At 40.5% G+C, this 27112-nt stretch overlaps 1 protein-coding gene and 1 long non-coding RNA gene across 15 annotated transcripts in view; one reads left to right on the top strand and one right to left on the bottom strand.

The window, feature by feature from the left end:
- Nucleotides 1-27112, bottom strand: part of DCC (DCC netrin 1 receptor) — a 1416568-nt gene that overhangs the window by 830211 nt on the left and 559245 nt on the right. For all 10 annotated transcript variants that reach the window (XM_055559274.1, XM_055559275.1, XM_055559276.1 and 7 more), the window contains exon 3: nt 4890-5210. In XM_055559274.1, coding sequence (XP_055415249.1) covers nt 4890-5210 — 321 coding nt within the window. The remainder of the gene's footprint in view (nt 1-4889; nt 5211-27112) is intronic.
- On the top strand, nt 1362-10294 carry LOC129636000 (uncharacterized). Of its 5 annotated transcripts, XR_008706582.1 has the most exons (4): nt 1367-1791; nt 3151-3422; nt 3560-3743; nt 5014-5151. It is a non-coding gene; the product is annotated as an uncharacterized LOC129636000 (long non-coding RNA). The 5 variants fall into 5 exon arrangements; XR_008706584.1 differs by lacking the exon at nt 5014-5151 and adding an exon at nt 9536-10294 and having other exon boundaries at nt 1362-1791; nt 3151-3743; XR_008706585.1 differs by having other exon boundaries at nt 1362-1791; nt 3151-3743; nt 4809-5032.

Raw genomic sequence — 27112 nt, 5'->3', positions numbered from 1 at the left:
AGTCTTGCCAGTTGGTCCTTATGGACTGCAAAGACAGATATCTGATCCAAGATGACATTATTTATGGCTTAGGTTTTGCAGCCTGTATTACTCTCTTCCCTCCTCCCCCAAATATGTTTTGCACCATCACATGGGACTACTGAAAGCTATCATTTCCTAGTAGTAATAATTGCAATAACACAATAATAACCATTATTAAGTCTACATATACCATTGCTGCTATTGAACAGGAATCTACTCTGCACCATGGCTTTACATCTGAGATAGTCTTTGAAAGCATCACAGCCTTAGGAGACAGATTACTATTATGTCTGATTTACAGAGGAGAATCCACAGGCTCAGATAGCTGACAACTGATGATACAGGAAAGACACGCCTGCCCAGATGCAAGCTCCTCCTGAAAGTTATAGGAAGAAACAAGGAAGCTGGCACACACCTTCTATTTTCTCAAGTAGCCTATGAATATTCCAGTAGAGTCCATCTTCTAATACTTAATTAACTTGTAGACTATTGAGATATCAATCAACCTGATATCAAACAATCAATCAAACTCTTCCCATCAAGAGCAGGGACAACAAACAGGCAAGTCTAACTAACCAGATCAGGTTCAATAACAAAGAAGTGGAAGAAGAAAAGGAAGAAGATGGCATTGGCCAAAAATTCTCCACAGATGGTAGAAAGCCCCACATCTTCATTGGTAAAACAAATAGCTACTGAAAAACTACTAAACAAGTCCAATGATTTTCTAGGTACTGAATGAAAAGAATAGGAGGAGAAGTTATATAAACAAAGTCTGACTCTGCTTCACTCTCCAAGTGCTCTCAATCTGAAGGTTCTATACAAGGCAGAGAAATACTGTACCATTTTAGATTAGAGCTGCTGCTGCTAAGTTGCTTCAGTTGTGTCCGACTCTGTGCGACCCCATAGACGGCAGCCCACCACGCTCCGCCGTTGCTGGGATTCTCCAGGCAAGAACACTGAGGTGGGTTGCCATTTCCTTCTCCAATGCATGAAAGTGAAAAGGGAAAGTGAAGTCGCTCAGTAGTGTCTGACTCTTCGCGACCCCATGGACTGCAGCCTACCAGGCTCCTCCGTCCATGGGATTTTCCAGGCAAGAGTACTGGAGTGGGGTGCCACTGCCTTCTCTGAGATTAGAACTAATTGGATACAAATACAAGTCTCAAGTTTCAGCCAGCACTGGCCAAGTTGCTTTCAAACACAGATTTAATATCCCAGGCGTTCCTTATTGATAGAACTCACAATTCCCAGAAATACTGACAGTCAGTAGCCCCTTACACTGATATGTTTAACAGGATCTGAATGGGCTGGTAGCATTTCACTTCTCTTTCTTACTCTCCCTTTCTCTCCAGCTAAGTGCGCATTCAGGGGCTTAAAGAGCACTTGAGAAGTTACTAAAAAACAGAATGAATGGTGCATGGCAAGATCATTGCATAAAATGAGCTGATTGATTAAACGCAGATTTCATTTGCCACATTTCTTTTTATCAAAAGACTTCAAGAAAGCAAAAATGGAAGAGAAGCATTCTATTAAATGGGCTCTACACAGCACCTGAGGGTAGAGAACAGATTTTTTTTCTCATTTAAAGCAAAGCTACCTGTTACCTTTTAGGAGTGACTGGTTTATTGACTGCTAATGCTTTAAAATGAGATTAAATCAGGCCCATGGTCTTTATTATGGGGAAGATATATTCCCCTTGTGCATTCCAGTGGTTCGGCAATCTTAACCTCAGCAGACATAACATTGATGTATGCTGCGTTGCCAAACAGCAAGGTAAGTGTTTAAAATGCTGTGAACAGCCTTATTGCCTTGAAATGATACAATCTAATATGAGACTGTAACTCAGTGACTGAATCTGCCAGCCTATCCTTGTACAGAATATGAAAGTCAAAAGTCGAAGTCACTTTATTTTAATATCTCACAGGGAAGGGGTTATTCTTCATCTTGCCATTGAAACAGAACATGCAAAACTGGATCTAGATCAAAGGAAGCAGGAACCACAAATTTTCAGGATATTTCATTATGTGCGTGCCTTTCAGAAGAGGCATCAAAATACCAGCCTGATTCATTCAAATCAGCAGAGCTACCTTATATTGTGGGCTTCCCTTGTGGCTCAGCTGGTAAAGAATCTGCCTGTAAAGCCAGGAGACCTGGGCTTGATCCCTGGGTTGGGAAGATCACCTAGAGAAGGGAAAGGTTACCCACTCCAGTATTCTGGCCTGGAGAATTCCATGGACTGTATAGTCCATGGGATCACAGAGAGTCGGACATGACTGAGCAACTTTCACTTTCACCTTGTATTGTGGACAACTGACAGGTGGAATCTCAGTGTCTGAAAATTCTTAAATGTGGGAAAATCAAACTGTACCCTTTCTGCTTCATTTGGAGCACTCTAGGAAAGCAATTTTTAACTTAACCTTCAGCAGTTGCTCCACTTTTCTTTTTACTTGTATTATTACTTTTTAAAATATTTAGGCTATACTGCATGGTAGGTGGGATCTTAAGTTCCCCGACGAAGAACTGAACCCTGCATCCTTACATTGGCAGCGTGGAGACTTAACCCCTGGACCACCAGAGAAGTCCCTCACTTTTCTTTTTAATCAATCATCATTAACTTGGACTTTCAGTTCTCTCTACATGCTATGCTCTGTCAAATTTCAGCACTCATCCCTCAGAGATCCCAGGTGGCCGACAGCCTCAGTTTCCATGATTAAGATGCCACCTCCCATGGCTCTTGAGTTAAAGGAGAGATTCTGTATCCATGCTTCAGTCTAGCATTGCTAAAGCAGGTGGGGGATACCTGCTTTAGGTAGGTGACCAACTATTGTAGCTTTACCTGGGACTGAAGGAGTTCTCAGGATACAGTACGTTCAAGTGCTAAAAGAAGGTCAGTCCAGGTTAAACCAGGATGGCTGACCACTGTATCCCCAGGGGAAGACCCTGCTTACTGGGACATCTTTGCCCTAGGAGAGTCTGCTCTAACTAAATATGAAAGAGAGTCCTTAGTGGGGAAAAGAAGTCAGAAAAGAGTGGCAGGAAGCTGAATTTACATACTCATTGTTTATCTATGAGATCTGATTTTTTTTATCATCCTCTGACAAAAATCCCTTTTTTTTTTTTTTTTTTTTTCAGATTTTTCACTCTCTTGCATCTTCACTAGAAGAGTACACGGGGAAGTGGTGGCCCTGCCTGACGGTCCGAGCATATCTTATTGCTGAAAATGAATCCTCACTAGTTTTCCTGGATATAGAAAAACCTGCAGCCTGGGAAAGGAAACCAGTATAAAGGACTACATTATGGCCTATTCACTTCAGTGACTAGAACTGACGGTTAAGTTAGAAAGGAGCCGACTAAGGGAGCCCTTCAAACCTGTTAACCTACTTGAAGGTCTAAATTTATTTCAGGTTGGAGACATTTGCCTTGTTTTGTGTCTAATATCAAAATTAAAAACAAAAACAAACAGAATCAAAACAAAACCAAAGCCCAGCTTTTAGCAGAATCATTATTGAAATGAGTAAAAATTTAACTCCTCTCCCCACAGAACTCTTAAAAGAAATAATTATGAGCTGTCCTCTAATAAAAATAAATGGGGGTCCATCGACAGAGGAATGGATAAAGAAGATGTGGTACATATATACAAAGGAATATCACTCAGCCATTAAAAGGAATGAAATAATGCCATTTGCAGCAACATGGATGGACTCAGAGATGTCACATTGAGTGAGGTAAGTCATACAGAGAAGGGAAAATATCATATGACACCCCTTATATGTGGAATATAAAAAGAAATGATACGAATGAAATTACTTACACAATAGAAACAGACTCACAGACTTAAAGAATAAATTTATGGTTGCTGGGGAGAAAAAGGGGGGAGAAATAGTTAGGGAGTTGGGATGGTTATTTTCATCCCTTTCACTGTTCACCCAAAACTATCACAACATTGTTAATCAGCTATACCCCAATACAAAATAAAAAGTTTAAAAATAATAATTAAAATAAGTAGGGCAAATGGATTACAGAACATTCAGTACTGTTTCTTTCAAAGTATACAACCTTTCAAAATATATATAAAAGAAAAACGTTTCATCTTATTATTCAGTTATTGAGTCAATACATTATCAAGTGTAAAGATATTTAGAGTCACTAATCAAATTTTTACTTTATTGTAGCCAACATAATTAAAATAAAATCCACTGCTTTAAAGCTAAAACAAACAAATAAAAACAAGAACACACATGCACAAACTCCAATTTTTCATCATTCAGTTCAGTTCAGTTGCTCAGTGGTGTCCAACTCTTTGCGACCCTATGGACTGCAGCACGCCAGGCTTCCCTGTCCATCACCAACTCCTGGAGTTTGCTCAAACTCATGTCCACCGAGTTGGTGATGCCACCCAACCACCTCATCTGGTTGAGGTTAGGTAGTTGGATGGCATCACTGACTCGATGGACATGAGTCGTTTTCATCATTAGTCATTTTCATCATTTCATCATATGTCATTTTCATCATTAGTGATGTTGTAAATGGAATTAATTAGGAAATTATTTTTCTATTAATGAAAACACCTCCCTTCAACCTAAGTATTGGATCAACGTGAATGAAATTTTGGAAAATCTTATGTTAGGTTAATGAGATTAACCTGAGATTCTTCTACTATTGAGATTCTTCTACTATTTTCCAAGTTAATTCAGAGAAAAAGTCAACCAGGACTATGAGAAAATAAGCATACATGTTTTTACATTACTTTTCTTTTTCTTAAAAATATACATTGTTTCCGCAAAGATTAGTCATTTCTTTTCAATCTCAAAAAACGGGAGTAAAAAGAAGAGATGGAAAAGGAAGAGGAAAAAAAGGAAATATCCACTCACCTGCTACTGCAACTCTTGCTGTCCGACTAACAATTGACCCAGCGTCCCCTAAAGACGCCTCGCATTGGTAAAGTCCCTCGTCCGGCTTATGGTGCCTGGAGTGAAGTATGTTTTGTATCAACAGAGACCCATTTGGAAGTTGCTGCTTCCTTTCGTCCATTCCCAAGGCGAGGTGGATGCCGTCTTTCTTCCACTTGATGACGGGGACTCCCCGGTCAGACTCCGCGGAGCAGTTCAGGAGGACGTTCCCTCCGCGCATAGTGACGGCATCCGAGGGCTCCGACAGGAAGCGCAGGGATGTGAAAGACTTGATCTGGAAAGCTGGAACGTGAAAGCACAGAGAAATACGTTCACTTCTTCTAAAAGATCTCACGAGGCAAGCCCTGGCCTTCACAAAACTTTTTCCAAACAATCTGGTTCTTTGAAAAACGTGCAAGAAAAAGTGAAACTTAAAAACAAAGGGGGACTTCCTTCTTGATCCAGTGACTAAACCTTCACCTTCCAATGCAGGGGGTGCAAGTTCACTCTCTGCTCAGGCAACTAAGATCCCACATGCCTTGCGGCCAAAAAAAACGAAACATAAAACAAAAGCAATATTGTAACAAATTCAATAAAGACTTAAAAAAGTAAATAAAAGCAAGGATGTTGTATTAAAGAAGGGAAAAAGTGTCCAACTGAGATAACCAGAACTAAAGAAACTATTGGTCCCAAAAGTAATAATAAGAAAAATTAAGAATTTATAGAAATCTAGGCAAGGCTATCATCACGTATCAATCCATACTTGAAAATTTAGAAGAGATTGATAAATTTTCCAAATCAAACTAGGTATCTTAAAGCAGTAATGGTTAGTGGTGGGGCAGCTAAGATTTGAGGATATTTCTATCTCTGCATTCTGATTATACTATCGATTAAATTGTCCCAAAAAATCCATTCAGACATGGTATTCCATTAATAACTACAACAGAAAAATCAACCCCAAACAGGATGGGAAAAATTATTTAGAACAAAGCTTAGGTGAGTTTTAAACTGGTAAGAAGTCCCGTTTGCAGAAGTAAGACACAATAAAGCTACCACCTAAAGTCACAAATCCCTGATGTATCTTAACTTCCATCCAAATGTTGCTCCTGAGCCGGGAAGACTAGGTGAATATTATAGTTTAAATTTTTTTTCATAAACATACATGAATATAAGAAGTCAGATGACAGAAGAGAAGACTGTTTAAGAATCTGGAGGTGCTAGAACAAGTATAGTTAAAGTGCATTCCTTCCAGGGCTGGAAAACAGCACTTGCCAGAATATTTGGTTGTTGAATCAAAGACTTGGACGAGGTCTTAGGAGGTCATTGGGGCTCACCCTTTGCTCCGAAAGGTGTATTCCTAAATCACTCAAGTTCAATTACGTTCTATTTCATTTTAAATGATCTCTGGGACGGAATCTACAATATCCCTAGGTATCTTGTTTTAATATTGAATCATCCTTAGAGTCTTAACTAAATTTTCTTGCTTCCATTTAATCTCATTTTGCTCTTGAATCACATTGTGTAACAATGCAGAGAGAACACATCTTTGTAAGAGCTCCTTGTTCTTTTGAGGCAGCATTTAATTTCTTTAAAAACATCACCTCCTCTAAGTTCTGTTTTAGCTTCAATCTCCCCAGGACAATAATCATTAGCTTCCTTAATTTTTCTGTGATGAGAACTATTTTTGTTGTACTTTGTGAAAATGTTTCAGTTTTTCATCATTTAAAAAGCAGGCATCTAAATTGCTTATAATCAATATTCTGATAAAGGACGGACCCATACTAGCACCAATGAGCAGACATATTCTCAGCTTTGAATACTTCATTTACCAGTGAAGATAAAGCTGAACAACTTCTGTTTCTCCATGGTATTTTCTGCCATGCTCCCACAAACCTATTTTTCCTGAACCTCACAGTCAAAATAAGTCTGTTACTTTACTTATTCTGTCAAAATTTGCCCATCATTCATTGTCACACACTCATTTCATCCAACTAGGTCAGGAGCCCAAAGAAAGCAGCTACAAGTTTGCTCACGTTAATATAAATTGTAAGATAATAGTGAGCATTGTGTCAACCACAAATTATAATGGCAAAAATATCCCAAAAGGTACAGCCTGGTCCCCTCACTGTCCAAAACAAGCATCCTGCCCTCAGGCTGTTTTAATGTTACCCCCATTCCTCTAGTGGAAAGCATTGGTATACTGCAAGAGGAGCCCGGACACTTAATCCTTGGTCCTGGCTTTAGTATTTAAAGATGTGTAACTCAAACAAGCCTTTTAGGTCTTCAGAAGCTCAGTTCCTTCTGAAAAATGAGGGTGTTGAATTAGATGATCTTCAAAGTCAATATACAGCTTGGAAACTTTCAGAAGTAGGATGGGTCGAAGATATTCATCAAATGAACGCTGTTCTAAACATACTGAGGTGTCAACAGTGAACAGCCAGAGAGAGATACGCCAAGGATGAGAAAGTAGAAAGAAGTTCTTATGTCCTTAAATGTCAAGATATTTCACTAGAGTAACACCTGCAATTTCCATACAAGTAGCATTAATAAGGCAGAAATAAATTTAGAATTCAAGACCAGGCAACGATATTAAAAAGCATTTATTGCTTTTTTGTTCTTCCTGGGGCCTATATTTTAAACAACAACCTCATGCTGAACACCTTATTTATGTCACAGAACACATAATGAATTTAATACAGCTGTTTATGACAGCATGGTAATGAGCGTATGTGCCCATTATCACAAATAAATAATCCACTTCATTTGAAACAAGGAGATTATGACAGTCTGCAGTGTTTGAGTACATAATTTAGGAAAGTTAAATAAAGATTAACTTTTTCTTCAGTACAATTACCCCTTTAGTTGGCTGGCAGTTTGAGCTTTTGCGTTCCTTAGGACAATTGCATTTTGAACATACGAGTCTGGGATAAAGGTGCCCCACTGCTTTAAGCAACTTGTATTGGTTCCTTCATTTTTAGAAAAGATGGACATGGTCCAAGAAAATATAATCTGTTGAGAAATAATATGTTTGTTTTCAATGATCCTGGTTTCAAAGTTTCAGCCCATGGTAGGCTCAAGCTGTCTCCATCTCCTTGCACAGGCTCAATGGCTCACTGATAATTACACTGAATTCAATCCAGGCTACCCTCCTCCCTCTTCTCATAGGATACTAGTTCCTCTCGGGGGGATTTGCCTGCCAGTTATCATCACTATGGGCTTCCCTGGTGGCTCAGATGAAAAAGAATTTGCCTGTAATATAGGAGACCCTGGTTCAATCCCTGGGTTGGGAAGATTCCCTGGAGAAAGGAATGGCTACCCTCTCCAGTGTTCTTGTCTGGAGAATGCCATGAATGGAGGAGCCTGGTGGGCTATAGTCTTCGGGGGTGCTAAGAGTAAACACATGACTGAACAATTAACATTTTCACGTTAAACACTCTCATATCTTATGGAATAATTTTATCTGATTGTTTTATCTAGAAATCAATGTGAAATCAACTACATTGATTTAATGCAGGAGCAGAGAAAGAAAAATATTAAAAGTGAGGGAAACAAATAAGTGAAATAACATATGGAACTTGTAGTGCAAAGAGCTGTGGCAGGAATTTGGGCAGAGTTTGGTGAGGGTAGGCTTCCCTGGTAGTGAAGAATCTGTCTACAATGCAGGAGACCCCAGTACAATTCCTGGGTCAGGAAGATCCCCTGGAAAAGGGTCAAGTTACCCACTCCAGTATTCTTGGGCTTCCCTGGTGGCTCAGATGGTAAAGAATCCACCCATGATGCGGGAGACCTGGTTCAGTCTCTGGTTTGGGAAGATCCCCCAGAGGACGGCATGACAACCCACTCCAGTATTGCCTGGAGAATCCCCATGGACAGAGGAACCTGGCGGGCAACGGTTCATGGGGTCACAGAGAGTGGAACATGACTGAGCAACTAAGCACAGCACAGAGATCCCCTAGGAAATGGGTGAAAGAGATAATTGGAAAGCAAATGCTTTTAAAGAATCAAATGAAAGCTACACACTTTACAATTTTACAGAAGCTTTTACAGTAGAATAACAATGGTAAGAATTTCATCCAGAAGAAAGCCAACTAGAGAAGTTTCTTTGCTGTGTTTTGGTTTTCTCTTTAAGATGCCAGTGGTCATTCTACTGAACTATCAAGTAGTAACATTTTCCAGCCTTGCTTCATAAAAGAAGCAATCCTTTGGGCCTGCTGTAAAATTATGTAAGGCAATTATATTTGGAGAGATATACTTGAGAATACCAAAAGTCCATCCACTAAGAAACTTGGACTCCAGAGTCTGATACCAGAGTTCGTGATAAGAATAAATGAGTCTCCAGCCCTCTTTCCCTCCAAATTCTATCTTGGGAAGATTCCTAAATCTCCCTTGCCTAGCATTTAGGCCAAGAGCCATATATGCATCTAACTAACTGGTACTGTTTCTTATCTGTGTCAGTCTGAGAAAAGTAATAGAGTGTCATATTGCTGTTGGATATTATTCTTTTTCTTCTTCTTCTGAAAGATAATTGTTTATAAGCAGATACCAACACAGCAAAACCTTCAGTGTTTTCCTAATGAAGACATAAAGGAAGGTTCACTCTGAAGTGGGTTTCTTTGCCTTTGGTTCAGATGGTAAAGAATCTGCCTGCAATGTGGGAGACCTGAGTTCGATCTCTGGGTCAGGAAGATCCCCTGGAGAAGGGAATGGCAACCCATTCCAGTATTCTTGCGTGGAGAATTCCATGGACAGAGGAGCCCGGTGGGCCACAGTCCATGGGATCACAAAGAATCGGACACGACCAAGCGACTATTGCTTCACAAAGGAGAAACTGATGTCTGTTTGCTTTAGCTTTGTTAAACATAAATAAACATCAGAGATAACACTGCTAGGGATGTTCCAAGTTTATATTAATTGAGTATCTAGAGATAGAAAAGATCCTTAATGTGTTTTAGAAACTGACCAAAATGATCAAGCAAGTAGTAGTAAAAATGTTTCTGTAAGGTTAAGTCCCTCTGTGCTTGCTCTCCTTATCAATTTCTTGTTAATTTCAAAGACCAGTCACAGAGGCAGACTAACTTAGAATGGATTTTTAAGGTATGACATTTCATCTACAATATCAAACATTGTTAAGTGTGAAAAATAATTCCCTATGGAGTCAGAAATTTCTTTCCAAGTCCAATGTGTAAGAGCTTCTGGTTAAAGCAATAAGAGCTAAAACTTAAATTTATGACAAATAGCATGGAAGTAAAAAGAAGCTCCTAAAAAGATTCGAAGATTAGAAAATGTCATACAAATCCCCATAGAACTTGCTATGCATAATTTTATCTTCCAAGTGATGAAAACTTTCACATTGGAATGCCTGGAGGTTCTGTGGATCCCCGAATTCATGTAATCAACCCCCAAATCTTAACATCATTATCTCTTCTTAGAAATAAATTCTACTGCATCTGTTTGCCTTGTGTTAAGATAGATAACTCCATTGAAAGAAATTAAAACTATTCTATGGATGATGGCGGAGAAGGCAATGGCACCCCATTCCAGTACTTTTGCCTAGAAAATCCCATGGACGGAGGAGGCTGGTAGGCTGCAGTTTATGGGGTCGCTAAGAGTCGGACACGACTGAGCGACTTCACTTTCACTTTTCACTTTCATGCATTGGAGAAGGAAATGGCAACCCACTCCAGTGTTCTTGCCTGAAGAATCCCAGGGAGGGGAAGTCTGGTTGGCTGCCGTCTATGGGGTCGCACAGAGTTGGACACAACTGAAGCGACGCAGCAGCAGCATGGATGATGGAATATAATCCATTTTCAACTGATCAAACATCACTTACATATGCAATTGCCACTCTGGTATCAGCCACAGTGGAAGCTTATAATACCTATGAGACTGTGTGATGGAAGAGGGGATTTAAAAAACAAAACAAAACCATGAATTAACAGGCCCCCTAATTAATATGAACATTACTAGTTTAGGATATCAGAATATAAATTTGGACACAGTAGTTCTTAAACTAAGGTCCCCAGACCTGAAAAAGCTCCCCAACCTGGGAACTTGTTACAAAGCACAATCTGAGTCCACACTCTAGACACACCTGGTTGGTCAGCAACTGCAGGGCAGAGGCTCACAGTGTGAGCTTTAATTAGTCTTCCAGGAAATGCTCACATTCACTAAAGCTTGAGAACTGCTTCTCCAAAACTTCCCCTGGCCTGAACTATAGTTGGAGACCTTTGTATTTTTTTTTGGACTATCTTGTTATAATGTTGCATATTTGGAGAATTTCTGCAATATCATCAATGATGAGTAGAGAAATGAAGTTACAGGGCTAATCCAGGAAAGCAAATCATTGAATACCATTTCAACACGTATTAATATTTGTTGCATGTTTACCTTTAAAAGGCTGGAATTCAGTAAGGAAAAGGTCAAGAAAGAGGGCTATAGGTAACAACATCTCATCTTTCCTTTATTGTTATCAGGACCCCAAATGGCCATACTCCATTCAGCAAAATAAAAATTATATCACCATCAACTGAAGATTTAGGATGTTCTTTTAGAATATTCTTTTTTTTTTATTTTTAAACTTTACATAACTGTATTAGATTTGCCAAATATCAAAATGAATCCGCCACAGGTATACATGTGTTCCCCATTCTTGGTTGTTCACACATAGAACTGTCAAAAGGTTTCTTTTTTAAATCACTCTAATAGCTACAATCATCTTGCAAAAGAAGTTTAAGTAAATAGAGTACTCTTTATCAAATTACATTCTTTCATTACATTTTACCTCCACAGTGTAATTATAATCTTTTAAAATAGTGGAACCTTAAACGCTTGCCTGATTGACCAGCCCCTCAGTCCAGCTTAGTCTCTAGAAGGTCAAAACCACACTAGCACTCTCTCCACTGCAGCCTGGAGGTATACTTTATGTGCTTCATATTAATGCAAAATGTTAAACATTAGCCAGCTCAGGGAGAGAAAGCATATGTCACCAAAGCACCAAAACCAAAGACCACTGGGGTTTCTGTGAAGTATCAATGTTTCTTTCCTACTTTGATAAGATACATGGTCAAAATACTTGTCAGAAAATGTGGTCATATATTTAAAAGATTGTGCGCATTCCACCCCTTCCTAGAGACTAGGTTCAAGCCAACTGACTTCAAGTTTGTATTACTAACAAATGGAAATCAGAAACGAATTAGGTTTTATGGAATTTATACAGATGTGAGAGTTGGATCATACAGAAGGCTGAGCACCAAAGAATTGATGCTTTTGAATTGTGGTGTTGGAGAAGACTCTTGAGAGTCCCTTGGACTATAAGGAGATCAAACCAGTCCACCCTAAAGGAAATCATGCCTGAATATTCATTGGAAGGACTGATGCTGAAGCTGAAGCTCCAAAACTTTGGGCACCTGATGCAAAGAGCCTGCTGCTGCTGCTAAGTCGCTTGAGTCGTGTCCGACTCTGTGCGACCCCATAGACAGCAGCCCACCAGGCTCCCCCATCCCTGGGATTCTCCAGGCAAGAACACTGGAGTGGGTTGCCATTTCCTTCTCCAGTGCATGAAAGTGAAAAGTGAAAGTGAAGTTGCTCAGTCGTGTCCGACTCTTAGCAACCCCATGGACTGCAGCGTACAGGCTCCTCCATCCATGGGATTTTCCAGGCAAAAGTACTGGAGTGGGGTGCCATTGCTTTTTCCAGCAAAGAGCCTACTCACTCAAAAAGACCTGATGCTGGGAAAGATTGAGGGCAGGAAGAGAAGAAAGCAGGGCGACAGAGGATGAGATGTTTGGATGGCAACACTGACTCAATGGACATGAGTTTGAGCAAAGTCCAGGAGACAGTGAAGGGCAAGGTAGCTTGGTGTGCTGCAGTCCATGGGGTCACAAAATTTCGACATGATTTAGTGACTAAACAAAATTTCTGAATTTAAATAAGGCACAAGAAGATTCATAGGAAGAAACACAAGTGCATTTTACTATGGGAATTTATTAAGTATCACTAAAATGTAGGAAGCAATGGGTGAAAATGAAAAATTTTAAAGGATAGTTCAAGTTTCTCACCCATTAGAGTCTCTAGATTTAGCAAATAAAAATTAAGGATATCAGTTACACTTGAATTTCATGTAAACAACATTTTACTATATACATGTTTCAGGCTTCCCAGGTATGTCTGTGTGCTTAGTTGCTCAATCATGTTTGACTTTTTGTGACCCCATGGACTGTAGCCTGCCTGTTCCTCTGTCCATGGAGATTCTCCAGGCAGGAATGCTGGTGTGGGTTGCCATGCCCTCCTCTAGGAATCTTCCCAACCTAGGGATCGAACTGAGATCTCCCGCACTGGGGGCAGATTCCTTATCATCTGAGCCACCAGGGAAGCCCAGGAATACAGCAGTGGCAGCCTATCCTTCTCCAGGGAATCTTCCTGACCCAGGAATTGAACCTGGGGCTCCTGCATTGTAGGCAGATTCTTTACCAGCTGAGCTCCCCGGTAGCTCAGTGGTAAAGAATTTACCTGCCGATGCAAGGAGATTCAGGAGATGCAGGTTCAATCTCTGGGTCAGGAAGATCCCCTAAAGGAGGAAGTGGCAACCCACTCCAGTATTCTTGCCTGGAGAATCCCATGGACAGAGGAGCCTGGTGGGCTACAGTCCATGAGGTCACAAAGAGTCGGACACGCCTGAGCATGCACACACACATACACATGTTTCAGACAACAGATGCTTGAATTAAATTAACTCTGCATAGGACATACTTACAGTAAAACATTATTTGTTGTTTGTTCAAATTTCAAACTTAAATGGGCATCCTGTTAATTTTATCCCCCATGAAATTAACTTCCTTGAGGCCATAGCATAAGTGGGGAAATAGTATATGGATTCATACTATCCCTTCTCTGTTCTGACATAGGTGCAGAGAAGAGTGAATTCTTAGAAAGGTACCGTGATTGAATCAGAAAAAGTGATTTTAGCGTCAGGACACTTGCTGACCTAGTCCAACATCACCAAATATCCATGTAGAAAGGTTGTTGAACTCAATTTGTTCTTAACACAGTGATCCTTCTTCTTTTTTTTTTTTTCTTATTCCCTTTACAAGTCTGGGAGCAAAATTCAGATATATAAATACAGAATGTGAAGTTCAAGAAGCAACTAAGCTGGCAGAAATCTCTTAGTGATCCCACACAGAGGCTCCCCATCAGACATTCTGAGCACATGGCATCTTCCCTAAAGTGGTGGAGGCTTTGCCAAGAGATCTGAGGGCTTCCACAGGGCAAGGAGTGTGTGCCCCGGGCAACTGACTGAGTGTCCTCTGGCTAAATCTAACGGTAAAGAAAAATGATAAGGGCCAAGTGAGAGTGAAGGAGGAGCTTTCTCAGCCCTTTGCTGCTTCAGGAGCTAAATCTCTAAACCACAGCCTGATTTTTCTGTGTGATACTGGGAAAATTGTAATGGGATTATTTTTCAGCTCAACAGGTAACACTGTCTGACTTCTAGGTTATCATTCTCACGGCCTCATGCAAAATGAGCACTAAAAAGAGAAACTTTGATGTGCTGTTTAATCTGCCGTGGATTTGAACCTTAATCCCTCTCTCATTTCCGTAAAACGGAAGCTGGTTTTCTACTCCCTTGTGTTTTTCATCGGTAAGGGGATGTGTTGCTTTTTCAGAATGAGCAACTGTCAACTGGAACACTGAGAAAGGTTATTCAGTGTATTTAGAAAAGGCAGCAGGCAAGGGAACGCAGTGCATGGGAATATCCCTCTCCATCCAGACGGCAGCGAAAAGTGCACAAGCGCTGGAATGCTATGCATTGTTAAGAGACCCATCAACTCGCAGAAACTTAATCAAGTTGCCCGTGTTTACTATACACAAATAAGAACATGTAACTATAAAACCAAATATCATAATACGAGCTCCTAACCCTGTCTACCTGGTGATAGCCACTATTGAAATTTATATACATTTCCTTCTAAGAAATTATTCATTTTTGATTCATAGCAATCTGCTGTTTTATCTACAGGTCTGTAATAATATAAAAGAGAGAAAGATTATATCCTAGCCTCTCTTCCTCTTCATATAAGGACTCTAATTCCATCATGATGTCCCCATCTTCATGACTTCATCTAATTCCAATTACCTCCCAAGGGCTCCACTTCTAAATATACACTGGGAGTTAGGGCTTCAGCATATGTATTGGGGGTGGGAGGGAGTGGCAGGGTGTTGGGGCGGGGTGGTCACAGTATTCAATCCATAGCAGATGAAGATTAGGTATCTAGGGGAAGAAATCTGCAGGGAGACAAAGCCAAGAGATCACAGTTCAGTTCAGTCGCTCAGTCGTGTCCGACTCTTTGCGACCCCATGAACCACAGCATGCCAGGCCTCCCTGTCCATCACCAACTCCCAGAGTCCACCCAAACCCATGTCCATTGAGTCAGTGATGCCATCCAACCATCTCATCCTCTGTCGTCTCCTTCTCCTCCTGCCCTCAATCTTTCCCAGCATCAGGGTCTTTCCCAATGAGTCAGCTCTTCGTATCAGGTGGCCAAAGTATTGGAGCTTCAGCTTCAACATCAGTCCTTCCAATGAACACCTAGGACTGATCTCCTTTAGGGTGGACTGGTTGGATCTCCTTGCAGTCCAGGGAGATGTGTAAAACCTGGTTCACAAGCAAAAGAACTTTGCTTTAATACTGACTAAGGTGGAAACCTCATGGAGAGTCTTGGTCAAGAATGTGAAAGGGTCCACTTTATATTATAAAACATAGTTTTGAATACAGAATATTCCCACCCCATCGTCTCCGTGCCCCCAGCCAGGAGACTGGAGACACTTCTGGTTGTAACAGCTGGGAAGGGTGGTGCTTGCCTGCAGTGGGAAGAGACCAGGAGGGCTGCTACCCAGCCTACAGTGCACAGAACCACCCTTCACAAGAGAGAAGCATCCCGTCCAAAACACCGGTAGTGCTGAGGCTGAGATATCTTTTAAAAGACTCATCTTGGTTGCTGTGGTGAGGATAGGGGTCATTGGAAGAAGAGAAACCAGTTGGGAGGCTAGTTCTGCAGTCCGCATCAGATGGGGTGACTTGAAAGAAATGGTCAGATTCAAGACCTGTTTTTAAAGGTAGAATCACTGGAGTTGCTGAAGGATTAGATATGGATTGTTAAAGAGAGAAAAGAGTCCAGGATGACTCTAAGTAGATCAGTAGAGCAATTTGTATAGTTTATAAGCAAAAAAGGCACGCTGTTGCAAAACAAAGCCCTCAGGACAAGGAGTCAGAAGACCTGAGTACTTTGCCTAACTCTCCCTCACAAGCCCCTCTGAGTGTGGGCTACATCCTTGGGAATCAAGGTCCTCAACAATGAGACAAGAACTTGGACCAGATAACCTCTAGGTGTCTTCAGCTCTCATATTATAAAAGTCTATAAGTCAATTTTGCTACTTACAAAAAATCACCCTCAAATTTAGGGGAAATTTGTGTTATATGGAGAGATTTGCTATAATCACACAGTGATCAGTTTAATCACAGACTTATATGAGAGCACAAAGAAGTGCAGTTACTGAAGGTGCCAAGAGACCAACAACCCACCTCATTATCCATAAAATAGAGAGACAGTCTAATCTTTCTCTTGAAGATAAAAGACTGCAGAGGTCACTCTGCCAACAAAGCACAGGCTGCTTTATTATGATTCATGAGAAATGAAAGTATTCATCTTGTGGAAACTGCTGTTACAAATCTGAAGGATTAATTCCATAAAGGTCCGAAAGGTCCAGGGAAAGCCTTAAAAATTCAGCAAAGCTCATGGTTGATAGTGTGGTATAAAGTCTAATGCAGGGAGCCATACTGGTAAAGCATTCTGTGTTATAAATGTCCAGTTTTCTCAACATGAAGGCCGAACAGTGTTTTGTTCTGTTTTGCTTTTTTTAATTAAAATGCTATAATTCTTTTTTGTCAGGATATCAACTGTGTATCTTGTTATCAGCAGAAAGATGATCTTTCCCTGCTTAGTTCATGAAGTACATCAAGAAAGAAAACCCACAATGATAAGAGAAACATCAACATTGGAACAGAGAGTTAGTTAGCCTTAAACCACTCAGGAGGTCAGCCTTTAATAAAGGACCCTCACAAACAATTTGTTTTATTCAAAGGTGATTTAGATGCTATGGGAGATAACTTGCAGAGCACCGATGAAGTTTCTTCAAAGGATCAAAGCCATAATGGGAAGTCTGAACTTTCTCCATATATAACACATGCATGATCCAAGTGAGCTTCAAGGATGAAGAAACTATACAGGTGCCCTTCAACTAAAAGAAACTGAAAAAAGATGAAGAAACATGTCTGCCTATTTTGCATGGATATATGTCTTGCATGAGTTACTAGTTACAATGGTTGTTATCTCAGACCCAGCAAACTAGCAGGAGGGGGCCAGCCTTGAAGGCACGCTGTGCCCAAATGGTGGCCAAGGAATAGGTGACTCAGCCATATCTACATTTTCAAACATGCACATCTGAATGTCTGGAATATCACTGTCGGAAGTAATCTGGAAAGTTTTCAAGGCTGAATCATTTGTAAATTCTTTGCTGGTCAAGTCCTACTACAGACACCAAACAAAACAGAGGGCAGAGGTTTCTCTAGGATCTGTAATCATTACATTAAAAGGGACTCAGTTCACTTGATTTCCAATATGCTGGAATGTCCAATAATATCTTAGAACCAGTTATAAATCTTAATTAAATAATTAACATTAATTCTCATCAGGTTCTCATTTTATAAAATGTGCAGAGATAGAAAGTCTCATTGAATAGCAGTGACAGTTCCAGCTCTTACAAGTGATAGCTCTTTATTCTGCCTCTTTGTTGCTTAGTCACCCAGTCGTGTCCAACAGTTTGCTACCCCATGGACTGCAGCATGCCAGGATTCCCTGTCCCTCACCATCTCCTGGAGCTTGCTCAAACTCATATCCATTGAGTCAGTGAGGTCATCCAACCATCTTGTCCTCTGTCATTCTCCTCCTGCCTTCTATCCTTCCCAGCATCAGAGTGTTTTCTAATGAGTCAGCTCTTTATATCAGTTGGCCAAAGTATTGGAGTTTCAGCTTCAGCATCAATCCTTCTAATGGATATGCATGGTTGATTTCCTTCAGTATTGACTGGTTTGGTCTCCTTGCAGTCCAAGAGACTCTCAAGAGTCTTCTCCAATACCACAGTTCAAAAGCATCAGTTCTTTGGTGCTCAGCCTTCTTTATGGTCCAACTCTCACATCCAAGATGACTACTGGAAAAACCATAGCTTTGACTAAACAGCTTTATTGGCAAAGTAATGTCTCTGCTTTTTAATGTGCTATTTAAGTTTGTCAGAGCTTTTCTTTCAAGGAGCAAGCGCCTTTTAATTTCATGGCTGCAGTCATCATCTGCAGTGATTTTGGAGCCCCCCAAAATGAAGTCTGTCACTGTTTCTGTTGTTTTCTCATTTATTTGCAATGAAGTGATGGGACTGGATGCCATGATCTTAGTTTTCTGAATGTTGAGTTTTAAGCCAGCTTTTTCACTCTTCTCTTTTATCTTCATAAAGAGGCTCTTTAGTTTCTCTTTGCTTTCTGCCATAAAGATAGTGTGACTTGCATATTTGAGGTTATTGGTTTTTCTCCTATGGCTCTATTCTTTCTATCACATATCATATTTATGAGAATTTCTAATTATATTGCAGACTCCAGGGAAGCAGAAATGAATCATATTTGTCTCTCTGTATCACACAGAGAAAGTGAAAGAGGAGTGAAAAAGCTGGCTTAAAACTCAACATTCAAAAAACTAAGATCATGGCATCCAGTCCCAACACTTCATTGCAAATAGATAGGGAAACAATGGAAACAGTGACAGACTTTATTTTGGGGGGGCTCCAAAATCACTGCAGATGATGACTGCAGCCATGAAATTAAAAGGTGCTTGCTCCTTGAAAGAAAAGCTCTGACAAACTTAAATAGCACATTAAAAAGCAGAGACATTACTTTTCCAACAAAGGTCAGTATAGTCAAAGTTATAGTTTTTCCAGTAGTCATGTTTGGATGTGAGAGCTGGACCGTTAAGAAAGCTGAGCACCAAAGAACTGATGCTTTTGAACTATGGTGTTGGAGAAGACTCTTGAGAGTCCCTTGGACTGCAAGGAGATCAAACCAGTCAATACTGAAGGAAATCAACCCTGAATATTAATTGGAAGGACTGATGATAAAGCTGAAACTCCAATACTTTGGCCACCTGATGCAAAGAACTGACTCATTAGAAAAGACCCTGATGCTGGGTAAGATAGAAGGCAGGAGGATAATGACAGAGGATGAGATGGTTGGATGGCATCACTGACTTGATGGACATGAATTTGAGCAAGCTCCGGGAGTTGGTGATGCACAGGGAAGCCTGGCATGCTGCAGTCCATGGGTTTGCAAAGAGTTGGACATGACTGAGAAACTGAACTGAACTGACCACACAGCCTTTAGTAGCCCTTACCTATCTCAGATATATTTAATAAATACCTACTGAGTAAACTTACATAGACAAAAACATGAACAATTTAGAACTGCCTATATTAGTGAAAGAAAATCAGAAACAGAGGTAAAAACCAATATGAACCTCATTGTCTTAGTTTGATTGTGAATAATAAAGATTACTCGATATTACTGTCCAAGTATCAATATTCATACTGACCATACTTCCTTGAATAGTCTGAGGAAGGTTTGGTCATCTTTTTGTTTTCTGTTAAAGGCCAGATAATAAATATTTTTCAGCTTTCTGGCCAAGAGGCAATACTGAATATATTAATATATATATTTTTATGATGATTTAAAGTTAGGCTGATTTACTTTGCTGTACAGAGGAAACTAACACAGCATTATAAAGCAACCATACTCCAATTAAAATAATAATAATAATAAAGATATACCGTTAACCAGTTAACCAAAAAGTCAACCACTGAAAAATGTACAAACCATTATTTTAAAAAGAAGCAAAGGGCCAAACCTGGCCCTCCCTCCAGGCTATGGTCTCTGATCCCTGTTCTGAGAAGGTGATTCTGCTGACTCACAGTGAAGGGGATGAGGGCTTGGAGCTGCTCCCTTGCACTAGACTCCCCATCCTCAAAGCTGCATTCCTCTGGATTTACCAGCTACAAAATTTTACTAAGAATATTTGGTCTATAGGCTGTGCACATGGGCAAAGTTTCTCATTATAGTCATTCATTCATTCACACGAATCATCACACATGTAGTAAATGCCTAGGTCGCTCCCCGGCAACCTTGCTCCTTCTAACAGGCCTCTAATTCAGGACCACTGGAGAAGGCAATGGCACCCCACTCTGGTACTCTTGCCTGGAGGATCCCATGGACGGAGGAGCCTGGTAGGCTGCAGTCCATGGGGTCGTTAAGAGTCGGATACGACTGAGCGACTTCACTTTCACTTTTCACTTTCCTGCATTGGAGAAGAAAATGGCAACCCACTTCAGTGTTCTTGCCTGGAGAATCCCAGGGACAGGGGAGCCTCGTGGGCTTCCGTCTATGGGGTCGCACAGAGTCAGACACAACTGAAGTGACTTAGCAGCAGCAGCAATTCAGGACCACAGACCAGGAACTCCATCCTCTCTCTTCCTGTCCTTCTCCTTGCTGCCTTGGGACCCTCCCTGGCCTGACTTATGCCCCTACTTCCTGCTGCACCTGTTCCAAAGGTTTGTAGACGACAGTGCTCAAGGATTTTATGGAAAATATATTCTTTTAATTGCTGATAGTCCATACAACACATGCTGTTCTCATACTGTAATTTACTAAAAGGCCCCAGAGAAAAGAAAAACAATCTTGCTAGCTTTTTTCATCCTACATGAATAAATATTCAAGGTGAAGGGAAAACCCATTTCTTTTGTTTTCTTGTTGCAATTAAGCCAGCACAGTTTAGCCTGGTCTGCTGCAGCAGGAGAGAGGTGTTCATTGGCTTCAAAAAGGTCATACAATTTCAGTTATGCATGATAAACAAATCCTAGAGGCTGACAGTACAGCATGGTGCCCACAGTTAATAATGTTGTATTGTACACTTAAAAATCTGCTAGGAAGGCAGATCTTACCATGTGATTTTCATCACAGAAATATTTTTAAAATAAAGAGGGTGGGAAGAAACTTTTGGAGGTGATGGGTGACAGCATGGATTGTGGTGAGTCTCACAGATGTATACTTATCTCCACCCTCATCAAGTTGCATACATTAAATAAGTACAGATTTTTGCATGTCAATCATAGTTCAATAAAGTGATTTAAAAAAAAATGTGTGGGTAACTCATAGTCCTGAAAAGCTAGCACTTAGAGTATCACCAACAGTGACTTGTGTGTTTCTGAGGCTGTTTAGCCACTTAAAAAACGTTCTTTTCATTTAAAAAATTTTTTTTTAATTAGAGAAAGACTATTGAGTCAAGATTGCCTTTCAGCCTAGGGAACAATCCACTGGGGGCCCTCCCTATGCAAGCAGCAGGAATCGATGGGCTGTCTCCTGGGGAGCAAGGTCTCTGCTCCAGCCACCTCTATCACCTTATCAGATTCAGCCCATGGGTGTCAGTTTTCTGCCCCTATCTCTTCTCCACCTATCAACCAGTGGGATCACATAAAATGAAATGCAGAGCTTGCCATTCCTGTGATTAAATCTTTCTGGGCAGTCCTCTTGCAGGGAGCCCCAGATCCTGAATGTGAACCTGTGACCCACCATGGATGGTGCACAGCTGGGCTCCTGGCACCCCTTCCCCCCGCCCCCCATCATATTCATCCTCTGCCTTGACCATCATGTCTCAACCACAGAGGCTTCCTGTCTGTACTCTGAACTCACCACTCTACCTACCTGGAACGATCTTCTCGTATTTGTACCTGGCTAACTCCTATTCATCTTTTTATCCCAGCTTAAATATCATTTTCTCGGGGAAAAATTTCATGAGAAACCCACAAGAGAAAAGGACCATCTCCCTGTCCTTGTTTTGGGAGCACAGAGTCTTAGTCACTGGACCACCAGGGAAGTCCCTGTTTAGCCACTTTTTACCATTCCTGGACAACCTTCTATCCACTTGCTTTCCATAATGGCATTTCCGTAGTGTAATGGTTATCATGTTCGCCTCACCCAGTTGCTTTCCATATACTTAGCTTATTTGATCTTTAATAAATTCCTCTTAGATTGTCTCTAATTTTAAAAATATATCAGTAAGGATAAAAGCAATGATTTTCTGCATCTCGATTTCAGAAGAGTAAATGCCTTAAATTTATCTAAATAATGAACAGCAGATTTCCTTGAATGATAGAAACTGTAATTCCACGGAGAGGTCCAAGTGTTACTATAAAACACTCAGAAGTAAATTTATGCACAATTCTCAGATGAAACGCAAAACTGAGAGCAGAAAATGTGCTGAGTTTACTGAATGTGGTCCACAGGCCCCCATCTCAAATGCAGGCTCCCTTATAATTCATCAGCTGGAGACACTTCTTCCCCCACAACCCAAGATCCCAGACAAATGAATCTTACTTCCTTTCTTATTCTGTCCCACTTACTGGTTCTCACCTAATGCCTTCAGCTCCTTAAACCTCTTATTACCTCAAGATCAGAGCAGCTGGGGACTTAATAGATGTCACCAGAACATAAAGAGATGGGGTTACTCTTTATTGTATAACATTTTGATTTGTATGATATATACTGGGACTGTAATTTTTAGAACTATAATTAGTATAAATGCTAATCATATTAGTCAAAGCAGTTTCTGTTTTAATGTAATCAAATAAATAAAATCTCTCTCTCCTTTTCAATTCTTTTTCTCTCCTCTTAAAAAACAGCCAGAAAATATGCCCCTGCTATTGCATAGCCAGGGGAATAAATAACACAAACATGAAAAGAACTGATAATGATCAAAGTCAGTTACCTACAGTTCAGTCTATTATCCTTTACAGAGGGTGGTCTGAGGGTTGGGGTTGGGGGTTATTCACCACCTTCAACCATGGGTCAAGGTTGCATTAAGATTTGTGGAGGGCTGGCATTGCAGTTTACAAACAAACATGTTCTTTTCTTCCATTTTTTCCCCCCTATATTTCTACTAACTTACTTAGAGGTTACAGGGAAGCCTCAGGTGATCCTATTGGTCAGGGAGAAACTGTTAATTTTATTTTTCAGGTAGGGAAAAAAAGACTCAGAGAGGATCCCCAAGATCACATAGCTCAGATGAGGAAGACGAGGTCATAGATTTGCTTTAATTCTAGTCTAGGTCTCATTCTGTATCATCTTTCTTATTATTATTCTTGTCCTTTATTGTTCTTACACTGTATAAAAAGTAGACTACATAACCAAGTGGGGTCAACCAGCTCAGATGTGAGAGAGGCAAACACACATGGAATTATCAAAACATTTGATGGAGGCTGCCCTTTGGCTACTGTAATTCCAGAAAACCCATCAAGCAGGATTTGAGCAATGAAACTTCAAGGTCATGTAAACAGGTAACCTGGGAAGACAGTCAGTCAATGATTCCATGATTTCCAGAATCACTAGGCATAAAGTGGCTTATCAAAAGACAAATTTGTCTCCCAGTCAGCCCTAGAAGGAAGAGCCTATGGTTAACACATTGAGGATTGGCAAGAGAGGGTTCTGGGATGGCCTGGGAAGAGCCCACTGGAATGCAGTAGCTGTGTATGTCCACCAGCAGAAGACCTGGGTCCTGTGCACGAACAGGGTGGTGGGGGAGAAAGCATGGAGCAGCAATACCAAAGAGGAAAACCTCTGTCTACCTTTTCTCCCTGGGGTGGTTCCTCAATCCCTAAACCAAGATTTATCCCTAGGGGGATAAATGGATGAAGATTTACGGATCTATGAAGAAACAAGGCTTTTGATCATCAGAATTTATAAATACGAGAGCTCCTAAATTTTGATTAGGCCAGAAAACCTGTTGATCCACCACATATATTAAGACCTGATCTACAACTCTCAAAATCAAGAACCATGCCTACAGTTTTGTTTCAATCCCCTTCTCTGTTTACATTTAGCAGTGATGAAGATATATTAGATAATAATAAACGCGTTGGGTGACATTAGTCTCAGGGCAAGAGTGTATCTTCAACAGGTTCAATGAGCCAAAGGTGAATAAATAAAGAAAAGAGAGGGAACATTTTGAGCTTCCTTGAATAATCACTTTCCAGGACGTCTACAGTTTGGTTCCCCAGCTGCAGGATTCAACTGGAACCTGTCATTTACGGGCCAGCAGGACCATGCGAAGAGTTGACTCATTAGAAAAGACTCTGATGCGGGGAGGGATTGGGGGCAGGAGGAGAAGGTGACGACAGAGGATGAGATGGCTGGATGGCATCACCAACTCGATGGACGTGAGTTTGAGTGAACTCCAGGAGTTGGTGATGGACAGGGAGCCCTGGCATGCTGCGATTCATGGGGTCGCAAAGAGTCGGACACGACTGAGCAACTGAACTGAACTGAACTGAGGACCTGAAGAAGCTCACATCCAGACTGCAGGTCAAAGGCTTTCATGGAAGGCCACTTGGATAGCATCTCCAAGGTAGAAAGTTAATAACACAGTTGGTGAAGGTTTCAAAAGCAGCTTTAGGTGGGCTGGATATTGACCATCAGAATGTTAATTGTTTTCACCATCAGTGTCTAAAAAAAGTAAATTTTAACAAAAATGTATGCAATACAAGGACAGGCTGATGATGGTAATGTACATTTTGCTCTTGGCTAGTTTCAAGCTAAATTATTGGTGTGATCACTAGGTTAATCACATGTTTTTAACATAAATCTGATACTTTTGAGACTGAAAGGGAACTCAATTTATAATTATGCCAGGACCACACGTATGAATCGTTGAAAGCAACCTGGGATGCATGGTCTCCAATCTATCACTGTTTTAAAGATGAAACAGATGTTCACACTTGTACTCTTTTTTGGAAACTGTTTATTTTTATCTGATAGTGAGAAGTCGTGTCAGGCACAGGAAGCATTCAGAATTAATTTTATTGAAATATAGTATATACATTTCTATTTCTGCAGTGCATGATATACTGTCACGCTTCTGGATTTTTAAATTTGGATGTAAAGAGAATGATTGCTTCATTCAATCATTAGCATCTAAATGCTGGTTACTCTTTAATGGAAATGTCTCTGGTAGGGATAAAAGGCCAATGTTTATTGGAATACTTCCTGGTCATAACTGGAAAGACATGACTAGGGGTTCATCATACTGGCCTATAGCTGTAAATAAATTGAAACCCAGTGATTAAAAATGCAATGGGTCTTTGTGAAGGGGACTGTGAAACAAAAGCTATCCCACTTCCCTGTCAGTCTGCAAAATGACTGTGAAAAATGACATGTGAATCATGGTAGAAAGGACTGCAACCACTTAGACACTATTAACTCCACTGGCTTTGACCATGAAGAATAACGGCAGAATGACGCATGAGAGTTGGGATCATAGGCGAGAGCCTTGCTCCATCACATTCAATGACTCACAACTCTATGCCCTTTTGTTTAATAGTGGTGGGTTCAGTGCTTTGACACAGATAAATATGTTCAGGAAACCTTTCCAGTTGGTGCTGACATCAGCAACTAACAGTTTAGCATGGCCACAGCTAAAAGCATGGGGAAATTCAGAAGATCGAGTTGGTATTTTTGGTTGCATTAATTCATCCAGATACATTTTTTTTTTTTTTTTGTTGAAATTTACATAGTACTAATGGATCTTCATTTGACCACATTGGGACAGTGCACAAATAATTATTAGATGATATAAACACTAATTATAGTTTTGAAGTTCTGCCTTTATAGGAGGGAAGAACAAGGGGATTGATACTTCAACCTACTACATGATTTCATTTTCAACCAGTTGGTGAAATTATTATGATGTTGATTTAAAGGAGGTAAAAAAAACTGAGGCTAAAGTCTGTAACAAATTAAAATTTGCCCAATGGGTGAGTTTGCATTTGAAATGATATTTTTGACTCCAAACTCTATTTCACATTTTTTTTTTTTTTGTATCAGGAGTCTACATGTTTGTTTTGTTTTCTGTCAAGGGCCAGAATGTTTTTGGCATGAGGAGCAAACTATTCAACTCTACCACTGTAGCTGGGAAACAGCCACAGAAGTGGGAAGAAGATGGGTGGGGCCACAGATGCCCACCTTGCCCCTTCCTCCCAAGTGGTCAGCAGAAATGAAAGCAAAACAACAACAACAAAGCCCAAGAAAGCAGCAAATTAAATAAATAAGCAGAAGTATGCATCACACTAGTAGTTTAGAATATATGACAATGAAGCCTTTTCAGTACCTCCAGTTAATACACTTGGATAGGAAACAATCATGTTTGCCGAGCATTTTCTAAAATTCTCTTTCAAAGTCCTTCCCCATCCTCCACCTCCTTGATATCCAGTGCTTTCCTACTGGCATTAGGGTTCTCTTCTCAAAATGCCCTCAGCCCTACCCTTCCTGACCGCATCTTACTTTCTAGAAACTTCTTTTTTCAGCTTCCCATTTTAAAAACCTATTCAAAACAGTATTACCTAGGGGAGAGGAAGATTCAATAATTTTTACCCACCTTAAGGTATCATTAAACCTGATACAACTTAATGTGGCAACCTTAAAATCATCACACTTTAGTAAGTCACTTCAGTCGTGTCCAACTCTTTGTGACCCTATGGACTGTAGCACACCAGGCTCCTCTGTCCATGGGATTCTCCAGGCAAGAATACTGGAGTGGGTTGCCATTTCCTCCTCCAGGGATCTAACCCACGTCTCTTAGGTCTCCTGTGTTGGCAGGTAGATTCTTTACCACTAGTGCCACTGGGGAAGCCCTACTAAGGTCTAGGCTGAGTTTAATTCAGTAACTGTAAGTCTCTATGCTAGATATTGGGAATGGGAATGTTTCTTAAGAAAGCAATGTATATCTAAGACCATAAAAATATTCCATTCATTTGTTCAGTCCCTAAGTCATGTCAGACTCTTTGTGACCCCATGGACTATAGCCCACCAGTCTCTTCTGTCCATGGGATTTACCAGGCAAAAATAGCAAGAAGAGAGGAGTGTGTTGCCATTGTCTTCTCCAGGGGATCTTCCCAACCCAGGGATCAAACCCTCATCTCCTGCATTGGCAGGCAGATTCTTTACCACTGACCCTATGGACTGTAGCTCGCCAGGCTCCTCTGTCTATGGGATTTTCCAGGCAAGAATACTGGAA

The sequence above is a fragment of the Bubalus kerabau genome, chromosome 21 (assembly GCF_029407905.1).
Source record: "Bubalus kerabau isolate K-KA32 ecotype Philippines breed swamp buffalo chromosome 21, PCC_UOA_SB_1v2, whole genome shotgun sequence".
Lineage (NCBI taxonomy): Eukaryota > Metazoa > Chordata > Mammalia > Artiodactyla > Bovidae > Bubalus > Bubalus kerabau.
This window is presented reverse-complemented; position numbering and strand designations above follow the sequence as displayed.